The 20,906-nt window shown below is 40.8% G+C and overlaps 1 protein-coding gene across 1 annotated transcript; it reads right to left on the reverse strand.

The window, feature by feature from the left end:
- Nucleotides 1–2,840: 2,840 nt before the first annotated feature.
- On the reverse strand, nt 2,841–4,311 carry GGS23DRAFT_288583 (uncharacterized protein). Its single transcript, XM_051512618.1, has 3 exons — nt 4,028–4,311; nt 3,191–3,975; nt 2,841–3,142 (listed from the first exon to the last, which is right to left on the reverse strand). The coding sequence occupies exons 1-3, from the start codon at nt 4,042–4,044 to the stop codon at nt 2,964–2,966; spliced, it is 981 nt and encodes a 326-aa protein (XP_051375486.1). The 5' UTR covers nt 4,045–4,311; the 3' UTR covers nt 2,841–2,963.
- Nucleotides 4,312–20,906: the final 16,595 nt, after the last annotated feature.

Below are 20,906 nucleotides of genomic sequence, written 5' to 3' on the forward strand. Positions count from 1 at the left end.
GGCGGAGACCGAGGCGCAGGGACCCGCCGGATCGATGCGCGGCGATGGCCTCGTGACGAGTGCCGGTGGCAACAGAAGGGGTATCATCGATGGAAACAGGGTGGGGGAGCATCTGTTAGGTAGGTAAACCAGATCCCGGCGGGGATACGGACGCGATCATGAGGGCGACCACCGGGGGATGCGAACCAAGGTGGTAAGGCAACAGAAGGGAAACACGGAACACGGTCAAGTAGCACCTAGCTATTCTTTGGATGTTTACCATGCCAGCTTAGGTAATTACTTCTATATAGGTAGTATACGACGCCACCAACTGCGATGTCTTTGTTGCGCAATGATTACGTTTAGTAACGAGTGCGGCATGGGTATGGACGGGTACTACGGTAAGAAAATATGCCTACCCAGTTATCAGATAGCTAGGTATAACATTGCTAGTAGGAACTATATAGGCATAGGAGACACGACCTGCCGTCCCGCCAGTCCACACTGGTTGTTTGGTCTATAACTCATAGTGCACGGATTACCTAGGTATAGGTATTGACATCGCTTTCAAAACCATACCTTGACGCACAGACATCTCACACGTCTGGATCAGATACTTACCTACCTACTTCCTACCTAGGTATCTTTAGGGCAGGTACCTACCTCTCGACATGCGCCGGACGCTTTCGTCCCGCGGGCCCAGCTAGTAGCGACGGCGGCGACGAGCCGGTCGATGCTAGCCCGGGTCGAGCCTGGCTCGCATGATGTCATCGGGGCGCGCAGACAGGGCAAGGCAGGGCAAGGCGAGGCGAGGCGGCGGCGCACGGGGAGGGAATCTAGCACTGGACGCCGTTTATGCAGGCGGGGCGCTGCCCAGGAAATAGGGGCAGGGTAGTTCCACGGCGGCGCCGTCTAGTCCGCGCCCGTTGCTATTCGCGGGCCGGGGGGGAACGAGACACGCGTAACACGCCCCCCCCCCCCACGAAGCCTTGCCACCCCTTCCCCGTCGGTGTGCGGACGCGCTCGGTCCTGGGAGGCTCACCGTCTACGTAGGGTAGTTGTGTAGGTATGGATCTAGTCCTAGGTGGCCTTTTCCGCCTTCCCCTTCCTCCGCGAGCCGGTGGGAGGAGCTAGAGGCGAAGGGGAAAAAAAACACCCTCGCTGAAAAGAGGAGAGAGGGTGCCTGGATAGTAGTCGATACGCCTGTCGACCGCTCGTTATAGTAGTTGGGGGTGGCGGAGGGAGGGGGAATCACTAGCCTGACGAGCGAGCGATCTTCAGGGTCCCGGGTGGCTCCGTGCGCTCCCGCGTACGGGCCTATCCGGATCGCCGCCGGCCATACCCCTTTTCTCTCATCTGTCTCGTAGCTGTATTTGTGTTCGTGGTGGTGTGGGAGCATGCAATCCGACCGCGGAAAAACACGTCCGGTTGGGGCATGACGACATGAAGACGAGAAATGAAGAGTAGACGCTAACCCTGGCGGTCGGATGGTGCGTTCCTGAGATGACGTCGTTGGCATGGGAGGTACCTGGCCTCTTGCCACAGAGGTGCATATTGCATAAAGGAGTTTGGTGGGGGCAGGTTAACCTCTTGGGCGCACCATATATGCATCTGTCGCATCTGTCGCGACTGGAGCCTGCGATGATAGGCGCTACCTACCTAGGCAGACAGGCCCCCCTTCGCACTCAACACTAGGTTCTCACCAGCTCTCGGCGGGGTTCGCCAGCCTAATATTACCCGCCTCGCCGCCGGCTGACCTCGGCGACCTCTTGGGTAAAGCCCATGGCTCATGGGTCTGTCTGATTCAGGTTGAGGAGCTTAGTATACCTATCTACCTACGTCATCAGCTCCGACCAGCTCCCGCCGCGGACCACCTACCAGATCAGGCGTCATGTTTCTGGCGGTGCAGGATGGTGAAAGCGCCTGCGTCTCCTACGGCCGGGCCAGACGAGATCATTGGGCCCCCAAGGACGATCCCGCCCCTCGCCTCAACGAAATCGCCAGGGTGGATCGGTCAACCTACCCAATCTAGCGCGGTTCGCGTCTCGAGGACATGCCCAGGCCAAGTCCAAGCCAAGTCACGAGTCCGATGCTGTTTTCTCCCTGTTCTCCCCCCCTCGCTTCCCGTCCCCTTCCACACGGAAGGGCGAGAGAAGGAGAATAAGAGCTGCCCCGAGAAAGCCTATACCTAGAGGTAGTGTGCTGCGTTAGGTAGGCAACAAGTAGTAGGTGCCGCTGATTTAGGGGTCGGAGGCATGTAGGGTTCCATGCGCAGAGGGACAGCGAAGGCGCAGGTGGCGGAATCGACACCACCCCCCCTGATGGGGCACTGGAAGTTCGATGGTCGGGGAAAGTTGCGAGGGACCCTGCGGTTGGATCCTGACAGACAGACGGACAGACAGACAGACATGCCTGCATGCTTTCCCATAACTTAGCTCGCCTTGACCCGGCCCTCTCGCCTCCGTCGAGCAGCCCCCATCCCGGTGTGGAGGGGAGCGGTGATGGCGCACGTAGGTATATAGGTAGGTATTTATTACGTTAAGTTATGTAGGTAGGTACCTAGCCCCCAAAGGCAGCCTGTATGGCTACGGCACAGGTACATGCCCGGCAGAGTGGAACCTACCTACCTTAGGTACCTACCTACTTAATCGTCTCAACCTGCGCCAGTCAGAGGACGCAGCGCGAGATGGGACGGGGGAAGGTGGGGCTGAGATGGTGGGGTTGAGATGGACACCGTAAGAGATGACGTCACAGGTGCTGGGTGGAAATCGTGTGGTCTGGTTGGTTAGGGCATTGGATTCTTGGCCTCTTGGCCTGGGAGCCCCAAACCCCTTCCAAGTTGCCCGGCTCAGATTCGTCACCCTACGCTAATACCCCAACTGATCCCATCTGTATGCACCGTGATTCTTGTCGAGATCCCGTCTACGGACCTATCGATTACGCCTCCGGACAGGGCTCTGCGCGCCCTCGCGTGGATGCCTCTGCTACAGATGGAGATAAGCCACGGCTTGGCCGCCCTCAGACGTCGTAGCATTCCTGCTTGCATATGCATAGGCAGAGTGATCACCCCTGTGTCGAGAATCTTCAAGATCCGCCAGTATCTTTCTCGCCGTTCTCATGTTGGGGAGACCGAAGCTCGAAAGCCGCCAAGCCCCCGGGTTTGCTGGCGCGGTTAGCTCATGTCGTCGTCGACGACCGAGGCCATACACACACGCACACACACACGCAACACATTTTGGCCACTCGTCAGCAGAGTGACACGTCTCAATACGTCGTCTATATCGACTCGACCGGACCGCTTGTCGTCTGCAAGAAGATGCCGGAGCGACCGTGGCACAATATGTAATCGTGAAGGTGCACCGTGCGTTATGGGCACACCACGTCGTATTCGCTGGCTGGTTGTCGTTCCTAGTCGATACAAAGGTAGGTAGGAGGTAGGAGATGACAACCAACTCATCCGGGGCCGAACCTCGCGCGGGACCAGCCACCAATGCCGTCGGCCCACGACTGAGCATTTCCGACCGTGGCGCGCCTATTAAACGTCTGTCCCTTCTCGATTGCTCGAATCTTCTGCGCTTAGCAGCAGCGGACTGCGAGATGATCCAACCAGACACACGCGTGATATAACGACATATCGCACTGGCCAAAAATATTACCCAGGTTACCGAGTTTCTTGCGCGCGCCACAACCCAGCTGTAATTTTCCGACGTCCCTGCGGGTGCGGCCGCATTCCCTACCCCCTTTTCCGGTGAGAGATTCCAAGAACCGACTTGGATAAAGAAAATACGTAGGAGCTTCTGGCCGGCCTCGCCTTGTGCCACTCCGTCGGTTGGGTTTTCTTCCTCCCCACCAACCGATACGACAAGGGCCGATGGTTCGTGGATATATAGGATTCTTTCTAATGGTGGTAATGCGGAAAGGCAAGTAGGCAGGTAGGTAGGTGTGTGGATGGGGGAGTGCATGTACCTACCTATCCTGTTGATGCCGTATACGTACGTAGGTAGATCGACGCCCTCGCAATCGTTCGTTATCTCATCCCACGTGGTATCGGACTGTGATTCGCATGAGAATCCCCCGGTCAATCTAGGACGGCATTTCTGTCAATTCCCATCTGGCTTCCTACCGGTACGTTTCGAAGAGCGACGCCCGATAAAACCCATGGCCAGCAGAAGAGAAGGCCAATTGCACACCTCCCGCTAATCCTGTGAAAGGCTTTGTCCGACACTAGGTAGATACGGGACACCAAATACAGATGCACCTAACTTCCTACCTATTTGCACACGGATGTTCGCGGCATAAACTGCGCAATATCAATCCGCCTCAGGATATAATCATCTGGCCTGCGTCTCTCGCAGATGAGCACGGTAGCGCCGACAGCCGCGCCTAAGGCCGGTCGTGGGTTGGGAACAACACTGACCTTGTACCTATTCCCTTCCGCGCTGTGTCTGAGCGTATCCGAACTCCCCCCGCGCCGCATCATAACCACTACCTTAGGTGCTTATCAGGCACGAAGTGTATACTGACATGGAGGCGATCCTAACTACCTCTACCCTACCTAGGCCTAGCGGGTACCAGGCAGGTAAGTAGGAGTGTGGTGTTTACCGAAGGTAGGTGAAAGCACCATCTATATGTATGGACTCACCGGGGTTACCTACCTACTGCCTCCCGACCCTACCCTCAGATAGATTGCATTGGAATCGGGTTCCTAACGTCACAAGGACCCAATCGCCACGACGGGATCCAGGTAGGTGCGTAGGTATAGTTAGCTATATTACACCACATGATGCTGTCTGGAATGTTCGGGCGAGTTTCCGTGTCGACGTGGGCGAGGGAACGGGCACGGGCAAGAAGGTAGGTTTGGGCGAACGCGGCGGTGGAATGGCGGACACGCGTAGAGGTAGAGGTAGCGTAGCGTAGCACATCAGGGTATCGTAGCCTGGCCAGGCCAGGCCAGCTACCTGTCACATCAGATCGGGCTGGCCGCACATCGGGCTGTACTTACCTACCACCTAGGTACTACTAGTAACCTACATACCTATATCTAGGTAGGTACTTAAAAGTAGGTTAGGTACCTAATACGGAGTCGCATAGCTGCAACTGGGAAAAAACTCCACTTTTCGGTACGTACACCCTAGGGGTGTGGTAGGTAGAAAGGTACAGGTTGAATATTCAACTATACGTAGGGAAGGAGCTACCCTCTGGTTAGGTCGGCTAATAGGTAAGCTAGACTACCCCTTCGCGAGCTAGGTATTTTATATAGGTTTATATACAAACGATTTATCCTCGTAAAAAACCGAAGAAAAATCGGAAAAATCGGAAATTTACTTACGTAATTAATTAGCTTAATTAAATTAATATATAAGTTTTTTAGATTTTTTGCTTAGTAATATAAGAAATCATTTACGATTTAAAGTTTTCTAAAACTATATTAATAATTCGCTATATAATATAGTGGTATGGTAAGATATACCCTCTTAATATATTACGTAATACGTTACGATAGGCCTTATGCTTATATAGAGTAACTATAGCTCCCGTAAGTACGGGATATATTATGCTTATTATTTAGTTTATTACTTAACTAGATTACTATCTTTATTATTTTTACCTTAATTAAAGATTCGTTTTTATTATTAGATTCGTCGTTTTCCGATTAGTATATTTATTTTAGTTATAGGCGCTTAAGTCGCTTCGTCGTACCGCTATAGCCGAATAAGTAACTTTTACGTTTTACTTCTTTTCTTTCCTTACCTTTTATGCCTTCGGGCTAGCGATTATTATATCTTTACGATTAAAGGGCATAGCTAAGATACGATAATTATATTAAATTCCTTACCTCTCGATTAGTATAGCGATATTAGTTTTATTTATCTTAGATTATCGTACGTACTATAGTCTTCGATAAAGTATACTTTCGAATAAACCTATCCGGGTCTTTAATATCGCGTACGCTTTATTCTTTCTTAATAGCGACTACCCTATAACTTTTTCGACCCTTTAACCTTTAGTCTTAGGAGTTTTTATTACGTTATTAGGATTTAAAGGATACCGATCGCCGTCGGCGCCGCCATTTAACCCGCGAAGTAGTCCGCGTTTTACGTTAAATAAAATATTCCGCTTTATGGTTATTTATTTACTATAGGGAGGTACGTATAAGCCCGGGAACTTTTATAACGATATTATTATTACTAGGATAATACCTAGCCCTTAATACTTATAACGCTAATAAGCTATCGATATTATAATATAATACGACGATTAAACCGTGTTTATACCGATTAAGATATCCCTCGTATGGTTATTTATTTATTATACGGAGGAACCCGTAAAACCCGGGAGAACTTTCGTCGTAATACTACCGCTACTAGGAATAATACTTAGCCTTCGATACTAACCGCTTCCTCGAACCGCTAGTAGTATAGTATATCTTACGCGAATAAATAACGCTTTTAACGATTAGGGTAGCCCCTTTATAATTACCTACCTACTATATAAAGAACGTACGAGCGCCTTAATATAAATTACGATAACTTATATAACCCGTTACTTCCTTATTAATACTAAGAGCGGATAAAGGCTAATAATAATTATACCTTAACCGACCTTACGATAGCTTTTTTTTCCCTCTAAACCTATTAATCGATATAAATTAAATATATAAATACTAATAACTTATTATATTAAAGGTATTTTAAGATACCTAGGCGTAGCGATTTAACGATATAATATACGATATAATATAAATATTTATATTAATAATATAAATAAGAATTAATAAATTAATAGCTACTAGTAACCGATAGTTTTAAAGAAAACTAGGAATTAATATTAATAGGACTACGTAGATATAAAGGATTAGGGAAACGGAATTAAAGTCGAGCTAATAGGTATACCTATATATAGGCTAGCCTTATATTATTAATTAATAACTAATATAGCGAGAAGTATTAATATAGGCGTAAAACGATACCTAGCGGTAATACCGCTAATACTATTAAATAGCCTTCGTTAAGTCGAGACCGGCCTATGGCTATAACCGGTATCGTATTTAACGCGATTCTTTACTCGGGATCTATCCTTTATACGTATTACCTTAACGAAGGTTATACGTTAGAAGTTCTAAACCTTAATAAAAGGAATTATCGTCGATTTATTTATAATAATTAAACTATTAGTTTAAGGAATACGTATCGTACTTTAATTAGGCGTTAGCCGATTAAAGAAGCTCGTATAATACCCGGACCTTATCGATCGGGATAGTATAATAGATAATAATATACCTATACTAAAGGAAAAGTATTAGGATATAGATAATAATTATTATACCTTTATCCTTATGTTAGATAATAAGACCCTTACTATTCCTCTTTTTACTTTATACCTCGTACCGTTAGATTAAACGGAGTCTATAGCTAGGAAACGGAATAAATCGTTATTAGGACCCGAAGTAATAAAGACTAAACCATTAGTAAAAACCTTAAGAATCGATACTAGCTTTCCGCCTTTATATCCGCCCGAAGAGGAGGAGAACGACGATAAAACTCCTACTTAACTACCTCTTATCCGCGGCTTTATACTTATTCCGTTAATTCCTATGGCATTATTTTAAAATAATAATAACGGGGCCTCTAGTAGCTAAAATATACCGGTAGTTATCCCGATTATCGTAATATTAACTATTAGGTTTCCTAACCCTACCGATTACCCTAGATTTAAGTTTAATAAATATAATATAACCTAGTAACTAAAGAAGGTAGATCGATTATTTAACCGTTACCGTATAAGCGACGACGATAAAATTAAGGAGATCGGCGAATGGATTACGATTAAAACCATTAGGAAGCGTATTAACGACGTTACGAAGGATTAAACGATTTAAAGAGTTATCGTTATAGCCCTAAAGTACCGTTTTAGGATTACCGATAAACTAAGTTAAGCTAACGTTAAACGTAAACTCGTATAACTAAAACGAGGTAACGTAATTAACGATCTTAAGGCGATCTTTACGTATTTTATAAACTATAAACGTCTTTTTAAGCTCGTAAACGATAACGGAAAGCTTTCCTAGAAAGTAGGATACCTAATCGATAGATTCCGGATATCCCTAATTATAAAGTTCTATAAAACGGAAGATTACGATTATAATAAGATCGGAAATATCGACTACCGGATTCTTTATACCTAGCTTTATAAGTAAGCGGAACGTCGTATAATAATATAAATTACCGATAGAACCTAAGCCGAAGAACGACGATAGTAGAAAACGGTAACTTTCGAAGAACCCGAGAAGCCTATAATATAAATAATTTAACGATTAACGACTCTTAGCCTTTAAATACCTTTACTACCGCCTTTTTCGTAGTTTAAACCTTTTTACGGCTACCTAAGTACTAGTTAGGAAGTTAGTATATAAGCCCTTTACGACCGACTTAACGCTTTAGAAATAAAAATAACTTCGTAAAACTACCGTTAGGATAGTAACTCTTATGGCCCTAGGGATACGTATAACGCCGATTAATAATATTAATAGGAAAACCCGTTCCTAGTAAACGCGGTTCGGAACCTAAGTCTTTATAACCTATAAACTAACGGAAGGACCTTAATAGGCTCTAAACGTAATATTATACTAGACTACCGAGGTATACGTAATAAGATTTTATTAACCTAAACGAATAACTATAGGGAATTCGAATGCTAGTTTTATAATACTTTCGATCGGTTTTATAACTATAGCCGCTACTTATTATTAATGGATATAACCTAGAATCGGTTCTATTATAGGAGTAGTAAGCGATTATACTACCTCGAGAACGGAAACCCGGATAAGCTAGAGTTAATATTAATCTTAAGATCGATTATTACCTAAGCTAAGCGTAAAGAAGAACCGATCGCTTATTATATCTTATTTTACGTATATTAAAGTAAGGAATCTTTAGAATAGGTACGTAGGATGGTATATTACTACTTAGCCGAGAAGCTAAAGCTTATATCCCTCGACTTACGATACTTTAAGAACGAGGAAGTAGTACTAAAGTAGGAAGAGATATTAAGAGCTATATCGGAGATTAACGTTATTTAAATAATCGAACGTAAATATAATTACGAACTATACGAGATTAAGATCTTAGGTTATAGTTAGATTAAGGGTCTTATCGACGACGAAGGTATTTATTATTATAAGGGTATTATTAAAACGGACTTAGTCGAAGTTAACGTAGTTAAGCGAACTAGAGGCCTTAACGGCGAGTATATCGAAAGAGAAGTACCCGATTAAGAGGATATAGAAGTCCTATCGTTATAACTTAAGCGTAAACCGACTAAAGCCGGTAAAAACGTTACTTCGAATACGAACGACCTAGTTAGGAAGGCGAAGATTATTAACGAATTATTAAAAGAGTTTTAGTTAAATAAGATTAATAAGAATAATAGGAAACGCTTCGAGGTTTCGTAGGACGACTTAATTAAGTTTATACCCGGGTTTTCGGAATAAGTAGTTAAGTACCTTACGATACGCGCTATAGAGATTAACGAAGGTTAGCTTAAGGTTATTAAGATTATAAAGGAATAGGTATAAAAGGATCGGGAAAAAAGCGTTAAGATACCTAGCGTACCGTAAACTACCGCCCCGTTTATTAACCCTTCGAGTAAAATAGCGGTAAATTTTATTATCGCGAAGGATATTAAAAACTATATCCGGCCTTTCCTTAAGCTAGTAGTTAACGTAGGACCTAACGAAGACGAAGCTTTCGTATCTACGGTAATCGATATAGGGGCGTAGTTTAATATAATCGTAGAAAGCTATATAAAGAAGTAGCGTTTTCTTATAACCGATACTAAGGCGATATAGCAAGGTTTTAGATCCTTTATAAAGATCTTATATATAGGAATAATCGACGGTTTTATTTAACTTACCGATTATTACTTTCGTTTACCGATTTACGTCGTTAAAGATAGGTTCGTTAATTATTCCTTATTACTTGATATAAACTTTATCTTCTAGTTCCGTATAAAACTCGAATTCGACGGAAGTACCTTTATAGGAACCGTTAACTTTAGCTCGGTCCGGATAATGGTTCCTTTCGTTATTAACTTAAGAAGCGATACGTTACTAAGCCTTATATTCGCCGATTAGGAAAACTAAATGCTATTAATACCTTAGGCCGCTTTAATAACGTATATAGGCCTAAAAACGCGTTCCTAGCCGAGTACCTAGAAACCGACGCTAGCCTTTAAGCTAAAATTAATTATACCCGCCTTTATAACGACGATATAGAGGTAATACTTATTTCCGAAGCTAAGGATTTATCGGCCCTCGAACTTAGTTTAGATAAAGGAGATAAAGCGATCGTTAGATTAAGCGACGAAGAATTCCTTTACGTCTTTAGTAAAGCCGTTACGAAGGTAATTCGATATACGACGTAAGAGTCGAAATAATATAAGCGAGACCTAGCCCTTATTTCGGAATTAGCTTATTAAGCTAAACGTACGTTTTTAATTAATACTATATATAAGCTTAAGTCGCGTAAAGTTTAGCCCGTAAATAACGTATCGTTAAACGGTTAAATACCGCTAGGAATATTCGATTAAAAGGATTAAGTAATAGGAGAGGTTAAGTCGAAGTACGAGTTACTAGATATATTATAGCGCGATAAACCTTATAAGAATATTATATTAAGATTTATTAGCGACCCCCGAGGTATTAGATTAATAACGGAAAGACTTAACGCTATTAAAGTAGGTTTATTAGATACGGAATTAACCGATTAGGAGAAAGACGTATTAATTAAGATCCTATACCGAAAAGAGATAGCCCTAGCCTAGGATTTCTTTAAAATCGGGAAAATCCGACCTAAGGTTTACCTCGATTATAAGATTAAAACGGTACTATATAACGCCTAGTAAGCTAAGGATATCCCGATCCTAATACCTTTTAAAAAACGAGTAATCGAAGTCTTACGTATACGACTAAAGAACGGAATCTTAGAAGAGAGTTACGGTTTTTATCGAAATACGTAATTCGTAATCGAAAAGAAAGATAGTAATTTACGACTTATTAACTCTACGATAAAACTTAACGCCTAGATTATTCGCGACGCCTTCCTATCCCGAGATAGAGACTTCTTTACCTAAGAATTCGCTATATATTTAATCCTTATAATCGTCGACTTTTTCTCTAGGTACGACTAAGTAACGTTAACGAAAACGAACCGTAACCTAACTACGTTCGTTACTTTTATTAGCCTTTTACGTATAACGACTTTATTATAAGGCGTAACGAACTTAATTACCGCTTTTCTCCGAGCCGTTATACGAATTTTTTACGATTTAGTCCTTATTAAGTACGAGCCTTTTTTCGACGACGTTAATATTAAAGGGCTAGTATCGAAATACGATAACTAGGAGGCTTTTCCGGAAATACGACGCTTTATCTTAAAGTACTTAGAGAATATCGACGCCGTTTTCCTAAACTTCGAATTAACCGGTATTACTACTAGCGCCGTTAAGTTTACTTAGTATAAAGGTAGTACGGTAATCGTCGGATATCTATACGGTATAAACGATAGGAAGTCCTCGGAAGCGAAGATAATTAAGATCTTAAAGTAGAAATTATATAAAAATATAAACGAAGTAAGGTCTTTTATCGGTATTACGGTTTTCTTTAGAATATAGATCGATTATTATACTATAATCGTTAAATCCCTCCTAGTATTAATACGTAAGAGAATATACTTTATTTAAAGTATCGATTAATAATACGTTATAAATTCGCTTAAGATTATTCTTATTAACGTACCGGTATTAATTATTTTAAATTATATTATCGAATAGCTAATCCGAATAAAAGTCGACGTATTAAGAAACGGTTAGGGCTACGTATTAAGTTAGGATAACGATAAAAGTAACTTTAAACCTTCGAAATACGAGTTAGGGATCTAGAGAAGGGCGGAGTTAAATTACGACGCTACGAAACGAAAGTATCTAGGAGTCGTTAAGTCCCTACGAAGGCTTCGAAATTATCTTTACGGTATTTACTTCGTACTTAAAACCGACGCTAAAGTATTAATCGCCTAGCTTAACGACGGATTTTCTAGTTTCCTAGGCGTTATCCTTATTAAGTAAATAACTTATATTAAAATATTTAGCTTCGATATTTAATATATACCCGGTAAGAAATATTCCGCTACGAACGGTTTTTTACGTAAACCTAACAGCCTAAGTAACGACGACGACGATTAATAAGAAGGCGATATAAAGGACTTTATTAATATATAGCTTAATATAATATACGTAAATATAATCGTATTACTTAACGTCGTCGAATAATCTAGCGATAAAGTCCTATCGTTATAACCGCCGGAAGAATAATCGATAAAGTCGTAGGAAATAGCAACGTTTCTTACGCGATTTTAATTACTTAACCGATTAAAAGATAACCGATTAATAGGGTATTAAAAGCGATAGACCCGGTTTAAGAAGGAAGCGCTTAAATACGTCGTTTCGGAAGATATCCTATAAAGGAAGCCCGAGAAGTATAAGAATATACGACGCGTTATCGACTAGGAGAAACTACGTAAAGCTATAATTAAGGATTATTACGAGGATTTCGGCTATAAGGAACGTACTTCGACCTACGATCGGATAACTAAACTATACTATTAACGCGATATATTCGAATACGTCGCTCGAAAGGTTAAATCGTATCTTAAATATTAAAAAGGAAATAATACCCGGAAAGTCGACCCCGCTTTATATAACAAGCTAGTTAACGTTCTTACTTACTAGGTAATAAACGTATAATATATATTAATAAATAACGGATTTATCGTAATAATCGAAATACGAAACGAATTATCCGGTTTCCTCGAAGCCCGAGCTATTAAAAAGATAGATTCTAAGACGATCGCTAAGTTCCTTTAAGAGTAAATATTCCTATAGTACGGCGTACCCCTAGTAATTAAGTATAATAATAATTCCGAGAATAAAAAGGAGGTCCGTAAAGTAATAAAGCTAGTCGGTATTAAAGTTAAAGTCGGTATTACTTATTTCCCGTAATCCTAAGATATAATCGAGGTTAGGTATAAAGTAATTCGCGGAGGCTTTATAAAAGGTATAAACGGTAGCGATCGGGAGTAAACGAACCTACTAAGGGTAATTATATAAGTAAATAAGACCTCGACGCGTTTATACGGAATGTCGTTATACGAATTAATATATAAGCGTAAGGCTATTATCCCGATAGAAACCGTTATCCTAACCTAGCGTATTATAAACTAAAAGAATATCCCGGACCGAGAATCGCTTTTAGCTATACGCGTACGATTAATCGAAAGACGTTAGGAAGATATATTAACCGTAGCTAAGATTTTAGCGATTAAATATAAGGAAGCTACTCGGTATTAGGACGAAAAGAACGCTTACCGGATACGAAAAGAGCCCCTAAAAACCGACGACTTCGTATTATTATACGATACGTTACGATATATAAATAAGTCGATAGCCGTAAAACTAAAGTACTATTAAAAGGAACCGTACTTAATCGCCGAAGATTTAGGCTATAGTCGTTATAAGCTTAAAGAACCGGATAAAGTTACGCTATTATATCTGGTTTTAGGCTATAAACTACGGAAATTCATTTAAGATATTAACGGATTTTAAGAACTAAAGAACCCGGAGGAAGACGAATGGATTATACGCCTACTACTGTAGTAGTGCGGTGGATCTAGGCCACGTAGCCTTTTCGATGTGTATTTATATGGGTCGCGCACTCATATTTTCATCAGCCAGACTTAGACCCGTAGATATCACGACCTACAGCCATTCATTCGTTTCTTGCCATGCCTTTCTAGCCATCCTCCTTTTGCCCTTTCTAGTCCCTTTCCCAGCTGCCGTTTTCAGCTGGCCGATCAACCGATTACAGCTATTTACAGCTGTAATCTTAGTTGATCGGCACTGGGCCAGTTGTTGGCAGTTGGATAACCCTTGTTTCGTGCCTCCGTCAGCGTGCCCACGCTGCTCCTGTTTACTACCGATTAAATATAAGGACTAGGAATCGACGATTATTAACGACCCTTAAGCTAAAGAAGGCCTAGAGCCTATACCCTCGGTAATCGACGACGAAAAAGAAGAATGGTTAGCCCCGAACGATAAGGTACGAATTATAATAGAAATACCGAATAAAAAGCTTAAAGGATACGAAGTTATACCTAACGATAAACCCGGATTAAGAAGATCGACCCGACTTAATAAATAACCCTTTTATTATAATACGATAAGGCTATAGTACCTTAAAATAACCTACTTATACCGATCGAAGAATAATAAAGCCTAGGAGTTTAATATATAGTCGCTTTCCTAAGTAGGGGAGAAAAGAAGTTATCCTTATATGGTTATTAAACCGGTAGCCTATATACGAAATTAATACCTTAAATTATAATATTAATAAATACGCCTTCTCTATCTCTTACCTTAAAAGAAAGTATGTTTCTATAGATTATTAACGCCGATTAACGCGTTTCTATACTTAGATAAGTTATCTTTTACGTTTATCGTTAGGAATCCGGGATATTAATATCCTAATGTTACGTAATTATTATATTTTAATATAAGTATATTTTAATATTTAAAGGGAAAGTAAGGAAAGTAATTCGTATTAATAAAAGTAAAAGAAAAAGGAAAAGAAAAGGAATACGCGTTTAAAAATAAACCAGAAGTAATATATAACCGCCGATTAATACCTTTTTTTTCCTCTTTACCTTCTTACCTTATCCTTTACTTATTAGTTATTAAGAAAACCAAAAACTTACTTACTTTCCGACCCCTGGAAAGTAGCGATCTTCGAGTTTATTATAAATAATAACTCCTCTTTTATTACCCGTATTATAAGCGGGTATACGGCCTAGCTTAGATCCTTTATTAAAGGGAGGTTACGATTTATCCTCGCCCGTAAGTAGGTAAACCGCTCGTTACGAAATTTATAACGTATTCCGTTAATAAAGAAAAGGTAAACGCTATAGGAGTACCCGAAGATATGATCGGAAGTTAGGGATCGGTAGGAAAAGAATAGCTATATACCCGCGTATTTAGCGGTATCGGAAGAAGCGAGCCGGCGTTTATAGTACTAATAAGGTACTTCGTTAGGTACTTTATATTATTAAATAAATAAACTAGCGACGTAACGAAGGTTCGTCGCTAATCGACGGAAATATTCGTTAACCGGGCCCTTATTATTAATCTTTATAAATAACGTCCGGCGGCGAAAGAATTAAACGTAACGAGCGAAGGATATAGCATAGCTCTAAAGGTAGGTAACCTCTTAAAAGTCCTTACTTATAATCTTCTATACGATATACCGGCCGGCCGCCGGCTTATTTAAAAAATAAAACCAAACGTTACGAATTATCTTACTATTAATTAATATAGCCCTCGATTAATAAATCTTATTAATATTAAGAGCTATATATCTAGCGCTATTAATTTATTACCCGAATTCCTTCGATACTTCGGAGTTACTAGCCGATAATTACTTTCGGGCTTTGGTTTAACGGGCGGAAGTACGGGACGTACGGTACCTATTAAGGCTTAGGAATTAGCCGATTAACGTCCCGAAACTCCTTAATAGAAGGTAAGCGGCGGAAGGATTCGTCGGGCTACTTATTTATTAGATTTACCGGCGGCGGTATCGACTTAACCCGTTAATACGTTACGGCTTTTTTCTTATTCTCCTTAGCCTTTTTAAACGCCCTGGTAATCTCTTCGTCGGTAATCCCCGTAGCCTTTAGCTACTCGAATAACTTAAGGGCGGTCGCTCGGTTTAATTTAAAGAGTTACTTTTAAATAATAAGGTTTATTATATATATATATATATAAAAGAGAAAGATAGAAACGACGAAATTATAAATCTAGAATTAAGAAAAATCGAAAAACGAATTAAAATAAAGATAAAGGACCTAAGGAATGAAAGAAAGGAAGTAGATCGGAACCGTAAAATAGCGAGAAATAAGAAGGAAGGTCGGACGAAAACGAAAAAAATCGAATACGTTACCTAAGTCGTAAGTACCGTATTTAGAAGAGTCTCGATAGTACTTACCTTAGCCTACGTTTAATTACGAGTCTACGAACGTACGTATTTATTACTTTATTAAGAATATATAATAGGAAGTTATAAGCTAACGCGTTTTTTATTATAGCTCTATACGTATACGGAGGAACGCGCTTTCCTAAAGCGTTAGCCGTAAAGGTATATCTAACTATATCGTTAATACGTTTCCCTTCCTTCCTCTTTTTTTCCTTTTTAGGTATTCCATTTCGAAAACCCCCCTCCTTATAATTATTATATTCTTATTAATCTCTAGCCTACCTTTCTTATTATTAATTTAAATTCTTATTTTTACCTTTAATTTATTATCTTTTTTCCTCCTTTCCCTAATTCTTTTTTTTTTTTTTTTTTTTTCATTATGTCTTTCCCCCGCTCCGCCGGAATCCTCCCCTCCTTCTCCCTTCCTTCCGTTTATAGAAACGTACGTCGTACCGATCTAGCCGACTTAATAGAACTCCTACGGGAGATTTATAGTAGTAAAGATAACTAAAGTAATATAGAGGAATATTAGTTTAGTATTTTAAATAATTACGATTCGAGGAAGGATCCGATCGAATTAAGATCCGATATAACCTAGGCCCTCCGGCTATCTACTAATCGATCCCGAATTATGGATTAATAGCTATAAGAGTAAACGAAGGTAGCCTTAGCTAACTTTTTCGTATGCCTCGCCCGTTACGACTACCTTACTAACGAAGATATCCGCGCCTTTTATACTATAACTAGTTACGACCTTAAAGGCCGAAAGGCGGCCTTCGAAATAAACCCGTATTAAACGATAGGCTATCGATCGGTAAGATCGTTTAACTTCCTAACCCGCTAGTACCTTTTCGATAATCCTACCTTTATTTTAGTTTTTACGATCTATACGGATCTAATAAATCCCGAACGAATTATTACCGACCCCTTAAAGTTCTCCTAAGCTTACTTTACCGTAGTATTATACCTTCCTAAGCTCCGGAGATTATTTAGCTTTAATATAGTTAGAAACGACGCCTTCGATCAGGCGGCGTACGCGCTCGGCTAGCTACGGCGAATATAAGAAAACGGTAATCTCGAGCTTAATATAATCCCTTAATTTACTTATTACGTCGCGTTAATAAACTAATAAGATAGCTTTAGCTACGGGTTTTAAAGCGGTATTTTACCGTATTTTATCTTTAAACGATCGATCGAAGTCGCCTGCTAAGCCTAAGAAAATAAGGGGCTTAATTCCCTTAATATTATAAAAGAATACGCCGAAGTAGTAAAGTAGTTTTATAGCGTTCGAGTTTTAAAGGGAAAGGTAGGTATCGTTAAGCGTCTTTAATAAACCGTAGATTATTAAAAGCGAATTAACCTTATTAACGCTATAGTATCCGTTTAAAGTACGCCGATCGGCGAATCCCTTAGCCGTAAATCCTCCGTTCGGTTTATCGCATAAGCCGAAGTCCGCCGTTTTTCTATAGCCTTAATACCTAATCCCCTTTACTCCCTCGTATTAACGGACGTAGACCTTTATTACGATAACCTCGTTAAGGTTATAACGCGTTTCCTTTCTTCCTCCGGACTAGAAAGGATTAAGGCTTTTTAATCGGGAAAGACCTTTATATCGTATAGGTAAAGGAAAGATACCTAGTTAATCCTCGGGACGCGTCCGTTCCTTTATTATTCCCTTAATTAAGAAGGCTAAAACGAAACTAAGAAGAAAGTAGCCGAAATAAAGAAGGAGAACGCCGATCGGGCTAGATCGGCGAGGGTAAACCGGGCTAAGTTAGCCGTAAAGTAATAGAGGGGCCTTCTTATAATATTAAACGAGAAGCTAAAGATACGACGATAATAATTAAATAATAGCCGGTAAAATGAAGTTTCGCGGTAATTTTTAAGGGGAGATATTAATCGGGATATACCGTACTACCTTTTTTAGTTTAATTATCCCTTACGGTATAATTAAACTAAGGAAGCTATAGTAATACGGTAAGATATACCTTCTTAATATATTACGTAATACGTTACGATAGGCCTTATGCCTATATAAAGTAACTATAGCTCCCGTAAGTACGGGATATACTATACTTATTATTTAATTTATTACCTAGCTAGATTACTATCTTTATTATTTTTACCTTAATTAAAGATTCGTTTTTATTATTAGATTCGTCGTTTTCCGATTAATATATTTATTTTAGTTATAGGCGCTTAAGTCGCTTCGTCGTACCGCTATAACCGAATAAGTAACTTTTACGTTTTGCCTCTTTTCTCCCCTTACTTCTTATACCTTCGGACTAGCGACTACTATATTTCTACGATTAAGGGGCATAGCTAAGATACGATAACTACATTAAATTCCTTGCCTTTCGATTAATATAGCGACATTAGTTTCATTTATCTTAGATTATCGTACGTACTATAGTCTTCGATAGAGTATACTTTCGAGTAAACCTATCCGGGTCTCTAGTATCGCGTACGCTCTGCTCCTCCTTAATAATTTATTAATAAATCTATTAATTATACTTTATATCGGCTTCTTAACCTATTTTCTTTATGATAATAAAGTAGGTTTATTACTTAATCCTTTATACTATAGATAAAATAATGATTAAGATTATATAAACTTTTTTCTTTTTATTTTTGTGATTTTTATTAAATTAATTAAGTCTTAAAAACGTTAATTTTTAGTATTTTTTTTTAGAACCTCTTTATATGAAAAAATAAGACAATAGAAAAGGTAAAATTCTTATTATAAAAATAGGTACGATTTTAAAAAGGTTTAACCTATTTAAAAACGTAGTTTTCTTAAAATAATAAACTAAATAAAAACGAAAATAAAGAATAAAAATAAGATTACTTAATACTAACTATTTTTCTATTTATAAAATAAAGTATTAAGTAATAAACCTACTTTATTACCGTAAAAAAAATAAGTAAACATATTAATATAAGTATAATTAATAGGGTTATTAATAAATTATATAGGAAACTATTAATATAATTTTAAAAAACCTTAAATTATATATAATGTAGTAGTGCGATAGATCTAGGCTACGTAGCCTTTTCGATATATATTTATATAGGTCGCGTACTTATATTTTCATTAGCCAGACTTAAACCTATAGATATCACAGCCTATAGCCATTTATTCGTTTCTTGCCATGCCTTTCTAGCCTTCCTCGTCTTTACCTTTCCAGTTTCCTTTCCCAGCTACCGTTTCAGCTAGCCGATTAACCGATTATAGCTATTTATAGCTATAATCTTAGGTTAATCGGCACTAGGCTAGTTATTAGTAATTGGGTAGCCCTTTTCGTGCCTCCGTTAGCGTGCCCACGCTACTCCTATTCAATAACTTCTTATATTAGTAAGTAGAAAATTCGAAAAATTTATATATTACTTTAATTAAATTAATTAATTACGTAAGTAAATTTCTAATTTTTCTGATTTTTTCCCCGGTTTTTTACGAGGATAAATCGTTTATATATAAACCTATATAAAGGCTCGCGAAAGGATAGCTCGTAAAGCGGTACTATAACTTTATTCGTACATATACTAGTTATTACGAATATAATATTAAGCTATCGGGGACTTGCATCAAACATACATACCTCCTCCCATTAGGGGCGTATGTATAGACGATAAAACTAAGGCGTTCGACCGAAAAGTGGAGTTTTTTCCCAGTTATAGCTATGCGACTCCGTAACCTAAGAGGCACCTATAGGTACCTAAGGTAGGTAGGCACATCGCAGACACGTAAAGTATTAGAATATGTACCTACCTCCCAGCGTATACCCTAGGATGGAACCTAAGGCATCTCCCAAGGCAGCAGAAGGGACGCCGATAGGTGAAGATTCTACGGAAGCAACCAGATGTCGATAGCTGCATCTCTCAGACGCCAGAGGCGCCCCCGGCACATGATGAATCACCTGGACTCCATAAGCTGCTGCAGGCAGTACCTACGGCCTCCTATACTACCGGTCGTATACCCTACTTACACGTAACCTAACCTGCTGGCCGATGTGCATACCTTAAGTGCCTAGGTACTTGGGGAGGAAGGCAGGTCGGCAGCAGGATATAGCATGCCTCCGGGACTGCCTCTCGCTGGTATGAGGCATGCACATACAGGTAGTCTTACGTTGTGGCGATGCTAGATGTGTGCGGCGGCACGACATGACCGCCTAAGGAGAGGAGGTACCTACGGATGGTTCCACAGCTTGGGGGGATTAGGGCAGGTTAGCGCGTCGACGAGGTACCGATGTACGCCTTTTAATTACATGGAGTCCCTCGATCGCGATCGCCACCGGGAGTTTGGAGGGGACAGCCGGCCGACGGGTGACGAGGATGGAGGTCGATGGAGTTAGCCGTGCATGTACGTACCTCTAGCAGACGATACCTTAGGTCTTAGATGTACCTACTATATGTACCTGGCGACTGACCCAGCCTACAGACCCCCGTTCGTCCCTTGTAAAGGGCCTTACCTAACTACCTATCTACCTCTGACCGGTGTGCGAATCGAAATCTGCGAAACAGCAGCTTGAGCCGTCGATTATCCACAACACACAAAAGCCGACGCAGCAGCCCAATCTGTGCTCTCCGTGCCTCTCCCACTCCCGTCTTCCCATCCCTCGACTCACTCTCGTCGCCGTCCCGCCAGCCTCCCTTCTTCTGACCCGTTGTCGCCCTGCCGTCTCCCCATCATCCCCCCGTCACCCCCGCGAACCGCATTTCCGACGGCGCTCATCCGCCTGACCCTACCGACAAGCCAGCTTGACGCACGTATTTGCGACATTGCCCTGGTTTGTTCGGGTTGGACGCCGGGGAAAGGAGGAAGAGGCGAGAGAAAGAGAGACATCGAACAGAT

This window comes from Durotheca rogersii (genome assembly GCF_024521655.1).
Source record: "Durotheca rogersii strain YMJ 92031201 chromosome Unknown GGS23scaffold_3, whole genome shotgun sequence".
In the NCBI taxonomy this organism is placed as follows: Eukaryota; Fungi; Ascomycota; class Sordariomycetes; order Xylariales; family Xylariaceae; genus Durotheca; species Durotheca rogersii.

What these genes read in the sequence shown, in the direction of transcription:
- GGS23DRAFT_288583 (XM_051512618.1), bottom strand. An exon ending in TGTTGCGTGTGTGTGTGCGT is followed by an intron (nt 3,143 to 3,190) that starts GTGTGTATGGCC and finishes TAACCGCGCCAG; the next exon opens with CAAACCCGGGGGCTTGGCGG.